The following is a 13,917-nucleotide window of genomic DNA, read 5'->3' as shown; positions in this document are numbered from 1 at the left end:
GGTTTCCGTGCGGTTCCCGGAGGTTTTTGTCAGTCTCCCTTCCTGCTTCCACTACCTGCAACCTCCGGCAACCACCTGCAACCTCCGGCAACCACCTGCAACCTCCGGGAACCGCACGGAAACCTTGGGTGGGGCACAAAGTCTCCAGAGGTTTCCGTTCAGGTTTCCTAAGTGGGACAGGGGCATTAGTGTATGGCATCAACCTTACCCTAGCACCCGCAGTAAAGGGTGTACAGTGCAGTCAACCCCACCCATTCACGACATTTACGCAAGTCCCTGGAGAAGGACATTGTGTTGAAGAAGGAACTGCAGATGCTGGAAAAATGGAAGGTAGACAAAAAATGCTGGAGGAACTCCGCTGGGTGAGGCAGCATCTATGGAATGAAGGAATAGGTGACGTTTCGGGTCGAGACCAGGAAGGGTCTCGACCCGAAACGTCACCTATTCCTTCACTCCATAGATGCTTCCTGGTCTCGACCCGAAACGTCACCTATTCCTTCGCTCCATAGATGCTGCCTCACCCGCTGAGTTCCTCCAGCATTTTTTGCGCACCTAAGAGAAGGACATTGATGTCCGGCATATTATTTTTGAATGTTTTGGCAGCCCTTACACACACACACACACACACACGTAGGCAAGAATGATTCAAGGTCAAAAGCTCCTCGCTCCTGCATTTTAACACAACTCAAAGCCCCCAAAACCAAGGAAGGTAGCAACTCATCCTAAATTCTTTGGGGGCTTTTGATGAATGATTGTTAAGATTTCTCTAAGGGCAGACATACATGATATAGCAGTTCTTCATAAAAAATCTCTTCTTTGGTGTTACAATATCATAAACAGTTAATCATCACAAACTTACAAGCATTAAAAAGTAAAATGTTAATGAGAGCTGAGGTATATATATATATATATATACTTATATAATATATATGAAGGAACACAGAAAAAACAGTTTTGAGGTATTTTTGTCTTTTTGTTTAGCACAAGACCTGGTTAATCGCACTGCGAGCAGCACTTACAATACATTTTTTTAATTTCCCAAACAGTAGTTCTCAGTCGGCAATTATTCCTTTACGGACAAGGGTTGGCGATCTCGAAAAGGAAAGCAAAAAAAAAAAACCCGCGCAGATGCTGGGACTCTGAGATAAAAAGGGGAGGATGCTGGAAAGGGCTTAGCAGGTCAGGCAGCCTCTGTGGAGGGAGGAACAGCATTGAAGGTTTGGTGGGGGAAGGAACGGCAGATGCTGGTTTGAACCGAGGATGGACACATACATAATGCTGGAGTAACTCAGCGGGACTGGCGGCATCTCTGGAGAGAAGGGATGGGGTCGAGGCCCTTCTTCAGACTGGGATAGGTGACCTATTTTGCACATTTTTTATCAGAAGGTGGCTTTTGAATTTGGTTTGGGTACTCATCGTGAGTTGTCAAGGTGACCTTGAGGTTCAAAGGTGAAACTAGAGGACATGACTTCAGAATTAAGGGACAGAAGTTTAGGGGTAATATGAGGGGGAACTTCTTTACGCAGAGAGTGGTGGCGGTGTGGAATGAGCTCCCAGTGGAAGTGGTGGAAGCAGGTTCATTGGTATCATTTAAAAATAAATTGGATAGGCATATGGATGAGAAGGGAATGGAGGGTTATGGTATGAGTGCAGGCAGGTGGGACTAAGGGGAACAAATTTGTTCGGCATGGACTTGTAGGGCCGAGATGGCCTGTTTCCGTGCTGTAATTGTTATATGGTTATATGGTTAAACACCCAATAATAGTTTAACCTATGTTAACCTATCAATTCTGGATCAATTCTGTTAGGTTCATAGAGATAGGTTGAATAAGTTAGGTCTTTATTCTCTGGAGCGCAGAAGGTTAAGGGGGGACTTGATAGAGGTCTTTAAAATGATGAGAGGGATAGACAGAGTCGATGTGGACAAGCTTTTCCCTTTGAGAATAGGGAAGATTCAAACAAGAGGACATGACTTCAGAATTAAGGGACAGAAGTTTAGGGGTAATATGAGGGGGAACTTCATTACTCAGAGAGTGGTAGCGGTGTGGAATGAGCTTCCAGTGGAAGTGGTGGAGGCAGGTTCATTGGTATCATTTAAAAATAAATTGGATAGGCATATGGATGAGAAGGGTATGGAGGGTTATGGTATGAGTGCAGGCAGGTGGGACTAAGGGAAAAAAAGTTGTTCGGCACGGACTTGTAGGGCCGAGATGGCCTGTTTCCGTGCTGTAATTGTTATATGGTTATATATAGAGTAGGTTAGCCTATGATGAGCGTTGGTCGGCACTGGGCCTATACTCGCTGGAGTTTAGGAGAATGAGGGTGGACCAAATTGAAACATTCAGCGTTGTGAAAGCCTTGGATAGAGTGGATGTGGAGAGGATGTTTCCATTAGTGGGAGCGTCCAGGACGAGAGGTCATAGCCTCGGAATTAAGGGACGTTCTTTCAGGAAGGAGATGAGGAGGAATTTCTTTAGTCAGAGGGTGGTGAATCTGTGGAATTCTTTGCCACATAAGGCTGTGGAGGCCAAGTCAGTGGATATATTTAAGGCGGAGATAGATAGATTTTTGATTAGTACGGGTGTCAGGGGTTATGGGGAGAAGGCAGGAGAATGGGGTTAGGAGGGAGAGATAGATCAGCCATGATTGAATGGCGGAGTAGACTTGATGGGCTGAATGGCCTAATTCTACTCCTATCACTTATAACCGTATGACCTTATAATGAAAGACCCACATGGTTCAATTGATTTAACTTCCCTTTCACGAGGCAGAATACAGTCTTACAATTGTGAGTGTTGGCTGGGCAATTTGCAACCTGGCAAAGTTGGAAGCGAGCTGGGGGCAGGACAAAGCCTGTTAGATTACGGGAAATGTAGATAGGGTGAACATTCAGGACGATTTTTCCCCCCAAGGTGGAAAGGCCTTTGACCTGAAATGTTGCTCCTCCCTCCGTGACCTGCTGGACATCTCCAGAGCCTTCCCATGCCTATTTTGGTTCCAGCAGGAGCAGGTTTCTTTAATTTTGCTTTCCCCACCCTCGTTACGATGCGCAGTTATCGTTTTTAGACGGAACGGTTTGGGACAACCCAATAGCAGAGGCCAGGCACCTTGACCGCTCCTCATTCATCCGACGTGGCCCAATTCTTGACCACCCAAGTTGGACGTGTCTTGAGGTTGTGCCGTAAAACATGGCTGACCTGTAGCCTGAGGTAGACGACGCAACATTCCATGACCATGCCTCTACTCTCCATGTCCATTCGCTTCCACCATGGCCCAAGCCTAGTCCATGGGTGATGTCCATGTTAGATTCTTGAGGGAGCACCTCCATTTCCGTTGGCTGGGCCCCTCGGTGGTTGAGGCCCTCGGACAGTGCAGAACGTTAGCGTGGACCTCTGGTCACGGGGCCATCTGCCGTTGCCCAGACCACTGACCGTCCGCCCTGCTTAGGACGTGACCCCTGGTGTGCGAGTGTTCGAGACCCAACGGAGGTCACTGGTTCCATTTGGCTCAACGAGGCTCCTCGAATATAAGCAGCAAACCTTCAAACAGGAACCTTCAACTCCACCAACGCCCCCAACGGGTTGCGTCAGTATCTTCAACTCAACTTTCAATTCTAGCTGAACCTGAGATGAGGGAACACCATTCCCTCAATATATGAGCTTTCCTTCCCCCTGCCTTTGCGCTGTTGTCTTTTTCGGTATGTTTATGGATTGGGGGGGCAGAGGGGGGAGGATCGTTGTACATGCACGTCCACCGTTCCACTGTTCCACCCTCCGCCATCTTAGTCTTGGCGTTGGGTCGACCCGCTCTCCGGGAGGCAAAGCAGTGGCTGGAGGTTTTTAGATTTTTAGTCTAGTTTAGAGATACAGCGCGGAAACAGGCCCTTCGGCCCATCGAGTCCGTGCCGACCAGCAAATCCCCCGCACACTAACACTATCCTACACACACACACGCTAGGGACAATTTTACATTTACACCAAGCCAATTAACCTACGTTGCTGTACGTCTTTGGAGTGCGGGAGGAAACCGGAGCACCCGGAGAAAACCCACGCGGTCACAGGGAACAAGGTGCAATCTCCGTACGGACAGCACCCGCAGTCGGGTTCGAACACGGGTCTCCGGCGCTGTAGGGCAGCAACTCTACCGCTGTGCCACCGTGCCACCCCTCTTGTTGGGGTCCAGTGGCAACCCACCTTGGCAAGCCTGGGTCAGGGCGCCAACCTGTCCACAAACACCCCCCACCCCCATCACTGTTACGTCCCCCAACCCATGGGAACCCGTCTACAATGAGGGGTGAGGAGGATTAAACAAATGAGGTGGGCTGTCAAAGGATGCGCAGAGAAATGAAACCAAAACAGTAATGGCAACCTCCTGATGCAATGGTATCACAGAGTTATTACAGCACACGACATAGACCACACACAACATAGACCGGCACACACACACTATAGACATACGGATACAGACATGCACACACCATTGACACACACACATCATACACAGGCACACACACACACACCAGTACACAACACAGACCTCTCACATACACACATGCTAGACACGCACACACACACATGCAAGGACACACACACACACACATGGGTGCATGCACATGCACACTTGTAAATACACACACACTCATTCACACATTTATACACACACTCGTGAACATACTCATACACTCGTAAATACACACTCACACACACACACATACTTGTAAACACACACACATACTCTCGCAGACACACATACATGCGCGCGCACACACAAGCCACACACACACAGACACACACACACACACCTCACACACACACCACACACACACACACACACACCTCACACACACACCACAGACACACACACACACACCTCACACACAAGCCACACACACACACACACACACACACCACACACACACACACACCACACACACAAGCAGACACACACACACACACACACTCACACACACACACACACCTCACACACACACAGACACACACACACACACACACACACACACACACACACACACACACACAGACACACACACACACACACACACACACACAGAGACACACACACAAGACAATGCTGTAACTCGTGCGTTGGAGCCGTGTTAAGTACGCGGTTGGTGTGAGCGGGGGAATCCTTGCCTCTGTATTCACTGGGCAATCAGCGGTCAGTCAGCCCCACTCCGCTGTAGGGTTGGGCAGGAGGGAATCTGCCACAGTTCCTCCCCTCCCTAAAGTGGGAACGTGGTGGACATGCGGGGAAAGACCCCTGCATCCCTGGCCTTCACCTCAGGATGCCTCCCAAACCACCGACCTTCTATGTGACGAGCAGTGGCAGCGGCAATGATAGAAATGCAGCGAGCCATTCTATGCCCAGCAACCTCCCATCAGTGACCCCATCATCTCATCTACTGACCTTCACCTGCATTGGGTGGGAGGTCAGGGGGAAGTCCGCCGGTGTTCAAAATAATCCCAATGGGATCATTGGTGACCAGTTAGGGCCACAGTGGATCTGAAGAAGGGTCTCATCCCAAAACGTCACCTATTCCTTTTCTCCAGAGATGCTGCCTGTCCCGCTGAGTTACTCCAGCTTTTTGTGTCCCCATTGTCTGAAAGACTGGTTTGTTGACTGTGTAGAACTCCCTGGGGTCTGGAGAGGGAGCGTGTTCAAATCTCTCGACCTCAGCAAGGAGGAATCCTATTGCAATGCAACACAACTTGCTTTGGCAGTAGCTCTGCCCATGGTCGGCAGAAGCTGCAGAGAGCTGTGGACCATCACCCAAATAATTCCCCCCCCCTACCGTCTACACTTCACCCTTCCGCGGGAAAGCAGCCAAGATAATCAAGGACAATCACATAATCACATCCCTTCTGCTCTCCTCTCTTGTCGGACAAAAACTTGACAGCACGTACCACAAGATTCAGGAACAGCTTCTTCCCCGCTGTTGTCAGTCTGCTGAACAGTCCTCCCATAATCCAAATCCCCCAACCTACCTCACTGCACTTTTTTTTTGTACCTGCACTTTCTCTGTAGCTGTCTATGTTTCTGGTATTTTTTTCCATCTTTGCATTACCTGTCGGCCCTGTGTACGGCTGGATTATATCACTTGTTTCAGCGCAGAGACGCTGACAAACCATGCTCATACCAGCAGCAAGGGAGCCTTGCTCGCAACTACAGTCGGAAGGCATGGGCAGGGCAGGGCAGGGCAGGGTCCTGTTGTGAGAGGCAACAGCTCGGATTACCCTATCGCTGGGGGGTGGGAGAATGGGACAGAGGGGCCCACCGACAAATCGAGCTGAGGCCCAACAGCCCCGGAGAGTTAATGGTCCACAATTTGGGAACATCAGCTTCAGCCCCCACCTCTCGCCTCCACTCCTCCCATTGAAATGAATACATGAAAAGTCAAGTCAGTACGCCCAGTTTGACCACAACTGATGATCACAAAATATGCTGGAGTAACTCAGGACAGGAGACACGGAGTGGGTGACATTCCGGGTCGAGACCCTTCTCCAGATTAAATTGCCTCTTGTTTGAATCTATGGCCAGCAAGCGAGACGCTGCTACGTTGTGAATTCAACTGAACCCCCCCCCTCCCCCCGTGTGACTGCCCGCATATTTATACAATAATAATATTAATAATCTTGCGTGTGCAAGCGCTCCTAGTCACATGCTGCCCTCATCAGTTCTGAGGCTCGCAACGATATAAAGGGGGGCAAACCCATGTAAACAGTCACGCTGCACTTCCGGCCTCCCGCCAGTAGGGGGCACTGTGGCCGTTCCATGTCAGGGTGGTGCGGGATGGGGGGGGTGTGGGGGAGAGCCACAAAACAAGTGGTTTGTGTTAAAACTGCGGCTCTTAAAATTGATGATGGTTTTATAAGTCGAAGGACAGGAGGTTGCGTTTGCATGACATTGCCCAATTAACCTAGTTCTCTGACCCTGGTTTTGACCCTAACCCCCCCCCAAGACGTAGGTAATATATTCGAAGGTTTCTTGAGCTGAAATGATCTGTGCAATTGTTTCGTTACTGGCTTGGGGTTTTTTTTGTGTGTGTGTGTTTTTTTTTTTTGCATTTCTCTCATTTTCTCGCTTAAAATTCCCTGCCTTTTTTTAGATTCTAGAAAAATACAATCGGGGCGAGTCCTTTCCCTGATGCCGGATGCAGCGGCGAGCTCGGCCTCAAGGGGAGCCGCTGGTGGAGGGCTCAGCGGAGGCAGGGCCCTTGACGGAGGTAGGACTGGTCGTGCTCTGGGAGGCTGAGGTGCTGCTGCTTGGCCCTGCGATGACGTGCACCGTCGGTCTCTGGGCGAACAGGACTCCTGCAAGAAGAGAGGAGGGTTGGCTTCCGTTAATGGTAAGTACGTTTATTGGCCAAGTATTCACATACAAGGAATTTGCCTTGGTGCTCCGCCCAACAAGCACAGCAACACTGCTATCGGCTGCAGGCACGAGGAACTGCAGGTGCCGGCTTCCCAACACATAGAAACATAGAAATTAGGTGCAGGAGTAGGCCGTTCGGCCCTTCGAGCCTGCACCGCCATTCAATATGATCATGGCTGATCATCCAACTCAGTATCCCGTACCTGCCTTCTCTCCATACCCTCTGATCCCCTTAGCCACAAGGGCCACATCTAACTCCCTCTTAAATATAGCCAATGAACTGTGGCCTCGACTACCCTCTGTGGCAGAGAGTTCCAGAGATTCACCACTCTCTGTGTGAAAAAAGTTCTTCTCATCTCGGTTTTTAAAGGATTTCCCCCTTATCCTTAAGCTGTGACCCCTTGTCCTGGACTTCCCTAACATCGGGAACAATCTTCCTGCATCTAGCCTGTCCAACCCCTTAAGAATTTTGTAAGTTTCTATAAGATCCCCTCTCAATCTTCTAAATTCTAGAGAGTATAAACCAAGTCTATTCAGTCTTTCTTCATAAGACAGTCCTGACATCCCAGGAATCAGTCTGGTGAACCGTCTCTGCACTCCCTCTATGGCAATAATGTCCTTCCTCAGATTTGGAGACCAAAACACGAGGCACAAAGTGCTGGAGTAACACCAGCAGGTCAACTGGGCAATGTCAGCATCTCCAGGCCATGTTTTGGTTTCAGGACGAGATGTGTCTAGGAAGGAACTGCAGATGCCGGTTTACACCGAAGATAGACACAAGATTCTGGAGTGTCTAAACGGGACAGGCAGCATCTATGGAGAGAGGGAATGGGTGACGTTTCAGAGCCGAAACATTCCCAGAGATGCTGTCTGACCCCTGAGTTTCTCCAGCTTTTTGTATCTATCTTCGGTTTAAACCAGCATCTGTAGTTCCTTCCTACACATATCAGGTATCAGATACAGATCTGCTCCAGGTACAGGTCACAGAGTGATGCAGTGTGGAAACAGGCCCTTCGGCCCAACATGCCCAACACCGGCCAACAATGTCCCAGCTACACTAGTCCCAGCTGCCCACACTTGGTCCATATCCCTCCAAACCAGTCCTATCCATGAACCTGTCTAAATGGTTCTTAAATGTTGGGATAGTCCCAGCCTCAACTACCTCCTCTGGCAGCTCGTTCCATACACCCACCACCCTTTGTGTGAAAAAGTTACCCCTCAGATTCCTATTAAATCTTTTCCCCTTCACCTTGAACCTATGTCCTCTGGTCCCCGATTCCCCTACTCTGGGCAAGGGGCTGTGTCCGCTCATGAATTTATAGAGGTATGCTATGTGACGTGGCTAGATAGGGTTGTCAGACGAAATGTCTTACCAGTGTAAAGAGTGCCATTAATCTCGATGGACATGTTGATGCTGCTGATCCCATTTGTAGACAGGTTCAAGGCCAGTTCCTGCCGATCATCTATACAAACAGTAAGTAAGTTTATTGGCCAAGTATTCACATACAAGGAATTTGCCTTGGTGCTCCGCCCACAAGTAACAACATGACATACAGTGACAATTACGAATGGCTCAGAAAACACTAAACATTAATAATAATAAAACATTAATGAATAAAACACCATGTGAACCAACAAAATACCAGATCAAAGGGAGGCTATAGATTTTTGGCTGTTGAGTAGAGCAACTACTCATGGATAAAAACTGTTTCTATGTCTGGCTGTGGCAGCTTTGACAGTCCGGAGTTGCCTTCCAGAGGGAAGTGATTCAAAGAGTTTGTGGCCAGGGTGAGAGGGGTCAGAGATGATCTTGCCTGCTCGCTTCATGGCAAGTGGTACAAGGTACAGGTTAGACCGCGCGGGGTATTGATGGAGTGGGTCGTGTCGGCAGTGTGGGGACACTGGAGGCTCCGAAACTCCGTTAGATGCCGGGCGCCGCTCCAAGAGACCGGGCGCGCAAGGAGAGGACGTGGCCTGTAGCGGCGCGGAGAACGTTGACAAGGTTTGTGGGTTAATTGTCCCTCTGTAAACTGCCCGTAGAGAGAAAAGTGGGACAACATTGATCTAGTGTGAACTGGATGGTGTGGACTCAACGGACCATAGAAACAAAGGCGGTCACGGTGGTGCAGCGGTAGAGTTGCTGCCTTACAGCGAATGCAGCACCGGAGACCCGGGTTCGATCCCGACCACGGGCGCTGCCTGTACGGAGTTTGCAGGTCCTCCCGTGACCTGTGTAGATTTTCCCCGAGATCTTCGGTTTCCTCCCACACTCCAAAGACGTACAGGTTTGTAGGCTAGTTGGCTTGGTGTAAATGTAAAAGTTGTCCCTAGTGGTAGGACAGTGTTAATGTGTGGGTCGGCGCGGACCCGGTGGGCCGAAGGGCCTGTTTCCATGCTGTATTTCCATACTAAACTTAACATAGAAAATAGGTGCAGGAGTAGGCCATTCGGCCTTTCGAGCCAGCACCGCCATTCAATACGATCATGGCTGATCATCCAAAATCCAAAATCAATACCCCATTCCTGTATTCTCCCCATATCCCTTGATACCGTTAGCCCTAAGATATCTAGATATCTGGATATCTGGATATCTAACTCTCTCTTGAAAACATCCCGTGAATTGGCCTCCACCGCCTTCCGTGGCAGAGAATTCCGCAGATTCACAACTCCATGGGTGAAAAAAGTTTTTCCCATTCTCAGTCCTAAATGGCCCACCCCTTATTTTTAAACTGTGACCCCTGGTTCTGGACTCCCCCAACATCGGGAACATTTTTCCTGTATCTAGCCTGTCCAATCCCTTTAGAATTTTAAGTTTCTATAAGATCCCCTTTCAACATTCTAAATACCAGGCATGTTTCCACGCTGTATCCCTAAACTAAAATGGACTCCGACCCAGTGCTGTCACCAGGGCAATGGGTCCTCATGGCCAAGTTAAGACTCTAACAATCTTGGACCTGAAGGGTAGCCTAATGTCAGACTGAAGAAGGGTCCCGACACAAAACGTCACCCATCCTCTTTCTCCAGAGATGCTGCCTGTCCCACTGAGTTACTCCAGCACTTTGAGCCAAACAGAGATAATGGGTCAGGACAATGTCTTGTTCAGTAGTAATTTTTTACAGAGACACAAGGAACTGCAGATGCTGGATTCCCGAGTAAAACACAAAGTGCTGGAGTAACTCAACGGGACAGGCAGCATCTGTGGAGGGAATGGACAGACAATGCTTTTGAGCCGGGATCTTTCTTGAGACTCAGGCGAGGTTTTGGGCTCGGAACCTTCCTTGTGCCATGAGTTCGAAGAAGGGTCCTGACCCGAAATATCACCTATCCGTTGCTTCCGCAGATGCTGCCTGGCCCGCTGAGTTTCTCCAGTTTTACGGTAAATTTATGGTTGGCATTGTTCGCTTGTTTTGCTGGCTGTTGCAATTCTTCCAGCATCTGCATTTTTTGGGGACTCTTGGAATCAAGAACCAGAGGACACAGGCTTAAAGGTGAGGAGGTGGAAAGATTATAATAGGAACCTATTGAGGGGCAACTTTTTTCACACTGTGGGTGTATGGAAGGAGCTGCCAGAGGAGGTCGTTGAGGCAGGGACTATCACAACGATATCACGATGCTTCCAGGTCTCGACCCGAAACGTCAGGCATTCCTTCGCTCCATAGATGCTGCCTCACCCGCTGAGTTTCTACAGCATTTTTGTCTACCTTCGATTTTTCCAGCATCTGCAGTTCCTTCTTAAACATTTGGACAGGTACGTGGATGGGTAGATTTGCAGGGGTATGGAGCAAATGCAGGCAGGTGGGACAAACATTTTTCACACAGAGAGTTGTGAATCTCTGGAATTCTCTGCCACAGAAGGTAGTTGAGGCCACAGTTTGTTGGCTATATTTAAGAGGGAGTTAGATGTGGCCCTTGTGGCTAAAGAGATCAGGGGGTATGGAGAGAAGGCAGGGATGGGACACTGAGTTGGATGATCAGCCATGATCATATTGAATGGCGGTGCAGGCTCGAAGGGCCGAATGGCCTCTACTCCTGCACCTATTGTCTATGTTTCTATGTTTCCATGCTCTGTTACTGTGGCTGTATCTAATTACCTGCAGTGCATAAACAGTCCACAGGATGGCAGCCCGCCCCCATTGAGAGGTTAAACGCTGAGTTGAGGCATCAGATGATGTTGTACCATTCTCAATCTCACCGCACCCGCCTTCATGGGACAGTCAAAGATAGACACAAAATGCTGGAGTAACTCTGCAGGACACGCAGAAAGATTCTGAAGAAGGGTTTCGGCCCGAAACATTGCCTATTTCCTTCGCTCCATAGATGCTGCTGCACCCGCTGAGTTTCTCCAGCATTTTGTGTACCTAAGATATAAGATTGTTAAGGGTTTGGACACGCTAGAGGCAGGAAACATCTTCCCGATGTTGGGGGGAGTCCAGAACCAGGGGCCACACACAGTTTAAGAATAAGGGGTAAGCCATTTAGAACGGAGACGAGGAAACGCTTTTTCTCACAGAGAGTGGTGAGTCTGTGGAATTCTCAAAGGTTCAAAGACTCAAAAGGTTATTTTATTAGTCACACACACCTGGGTGTAGTGAAATTCTCAGCCTCAGAGGGCGGTGGAGGCAGGTTCTCTAGATGCTTTCAAGAGAGAGGTAGATAGGGCTCTTAAAAATAGCGGAGTCAGGGGATATGGGGAGAAGGCAGGAATGGGGTACTGATTGGGGATGATCAGCCATGGTCACATTGAATGGCGGTGCTGGCTGGAAGGGCCGAATGGCCTACTCCTGGGCCTATTGTCAATTGTCTATTGATAAAATGCTTTCTACGGCGCCTCTGTGGAAGGGTTTCTCTGCGTGTCCCAGCCTGAACCTTAGACTGCATCATCGGCAGAAAGATTCAAGTGGGTAAACGGCCATGAACCTATTGCTGTTACAACAGAATTGAAAATAAACTCTTTGGACTCCTGCCAATGACAACACTAACTCTCATTCCCCACTGTACAACCGAACAACCTGACCTGCAACCATGAAGCTTTTTGTAAACCATATTCACATTCTCAATTGCCAGACTTGCCCTGCCTTTGGATTTTGGCCACAACTATTCCTTGACCTCAGTTGGCAATCCCATACATTCAGTTTGCAGTTTCATTTCATTTCGTTTAGCGCGGAAACAGGCCCTTCGGCCCACCCGACCAGCGATCCCCGCACACTAACACAAGCCAAACACACACACAGGGGGACAATCTATACCTATCTTACACTTATACGAGACCTGGGTGTCATGGTACACCAGTCATTGAAAGTAGGCATGCAGGTGCAGCAGGCAGTGAAGAAAGCGAATGGTATGTTAGCATTCATAGCAAAAGGATTAGATTATAGGAGCAGGGAGGTTCTACTGCAGTTGTACAGGGTCTTGGGTGAGACCACACCTGGAGTATTGCACACAGTTTTGGTCTCAAAATCGGAGGAAAGACATTCTTGCCATAGAGGGAGAACAGAGAAGGTTCACCAGACTGATTCCTGGGATGACTGGACTTTCATATGAAGAAAGACTGGATAGACTCGGCTTGTACTCGCTAGAATTTAGAAGATTGAGGGAGGGATCTTAGAGAAACTTACAAAATTCTTAAGGGGTTGGACAGGCTAGATGCAGGAAGATTGTTCCCGATGTTAGGGAAGTCCAGGACAAGGGGTCACAGTTTAAGGATAAAGGGGGAAATCCTTTAGGACCGAGATGAGAAAAACATTTTTCATACAGAGAGTGGTGGAACTCTCTGCCACAGAAGGTAGTTGAGGCCACAGTTCATTGGCTATATTTAAGAGGGAGATAGATGTGGCCCTTGTGGCTAAAGGGATCAGAGGGTATGGAGAGAAGGCAGGTACAGGATACTGAGTTGGATGATCAGCCATGATCATATTGAATGGCGGTGCAGGCTCGAAGGGGGCGAATGGCCTCTACTCCTGCACCTATTGTCTATGTGTCTATGGTACTCTACCAGAGGTAGACAAAAATGCTGGAGAAACTCAGCGGGTGAGGCAGCATCTATGGAGCGAAGGAATAGGTGACGTTTCGGGTCGAGACCAGGAAGGGTCTCGACCCGAAACATCACCTATTCCTTCGCTCCATAGATGCTTCCAGGTCTCGAACCGAAACGTCACCCATTCCTTCGCTCCATAGATGCTGCCTCACCCGCTGAGTTTCTCCAGCATTTTTGTCTACCTTCGATTTTTCCAGCATCTGCAGTTCCTTCTTAAACATTCACACTTATACCAAGGATACAACCCAAGCTGATTAACTTTAGGACCAGCAGAAGCTAGTTTAAACCATGGCCCCAAAAAGCTGGAGTAACTCAGCAGGACAGGTGGTGACATCTCTGGAGAACATGGTGTGCGTAGGATAGTGCGGACTAGGTGGGCCGAAGGGCCTGTTTCCGCGCTGTATAGAAAACATAGGCAATAGGTGCAGGAGTAGAGGCCATTCGGCCCTTCGAGCCTGCACTGCCATTCAATATGATCATGGCTGATCATC

At 49.0% G+C, this 13,917-nt stretch overlaps 1 protein-coding gene across 1 annotated transcript in view; it reads right to left on the bottom strand.

Moving 5' to 3' along the window:
* Positions 1–7,093: 7,093 nt before the first annotated feature.
* Positions 7,094–13,917, bottom strand: part of LOC129713683 (AT-rich interactive domain-containing protein 3B-like) — a 118,020-nt gene continuing 111,196 nt past the window's right edge. Inside the window, exons 9-10 of the mRNA XM_055662943.1 lie at positions 8,766–8,855; positions 7,094–7,331 (exon numbers count right to left, since the gene is read on the bottom strand). Coding sequence (XP_055518918.1) covers positions 7,192–7,331; positions 8,766–8,855 — 230 coding nt within the window. The 3' untranslated portion in view covers positions 7,094–7,191. The remainder of the gene's footprint in view (positions 7,332–8,765; positions 8,856–13,917) is intronic.

Source organism: Leucoraja erinacea, chromosome 36 (assembly GCF_028641065.1).
Source record: "Leucoraja erinacea ecotype New England chromosome 36, Leri_hhj_1, whole genome shotgun sequence".
NCBI lineage: Eukaryota > Metazoa > Chordata > Chondrichthyes > Rajiformes > Rajidae > Leucoraja > Leucoraja erinaceus.
The sequence above is the reverse complement of the archived record's forward strand: the minus strand, read 5'-3'. Positions and strand labels throughout refer to the sequence as shown.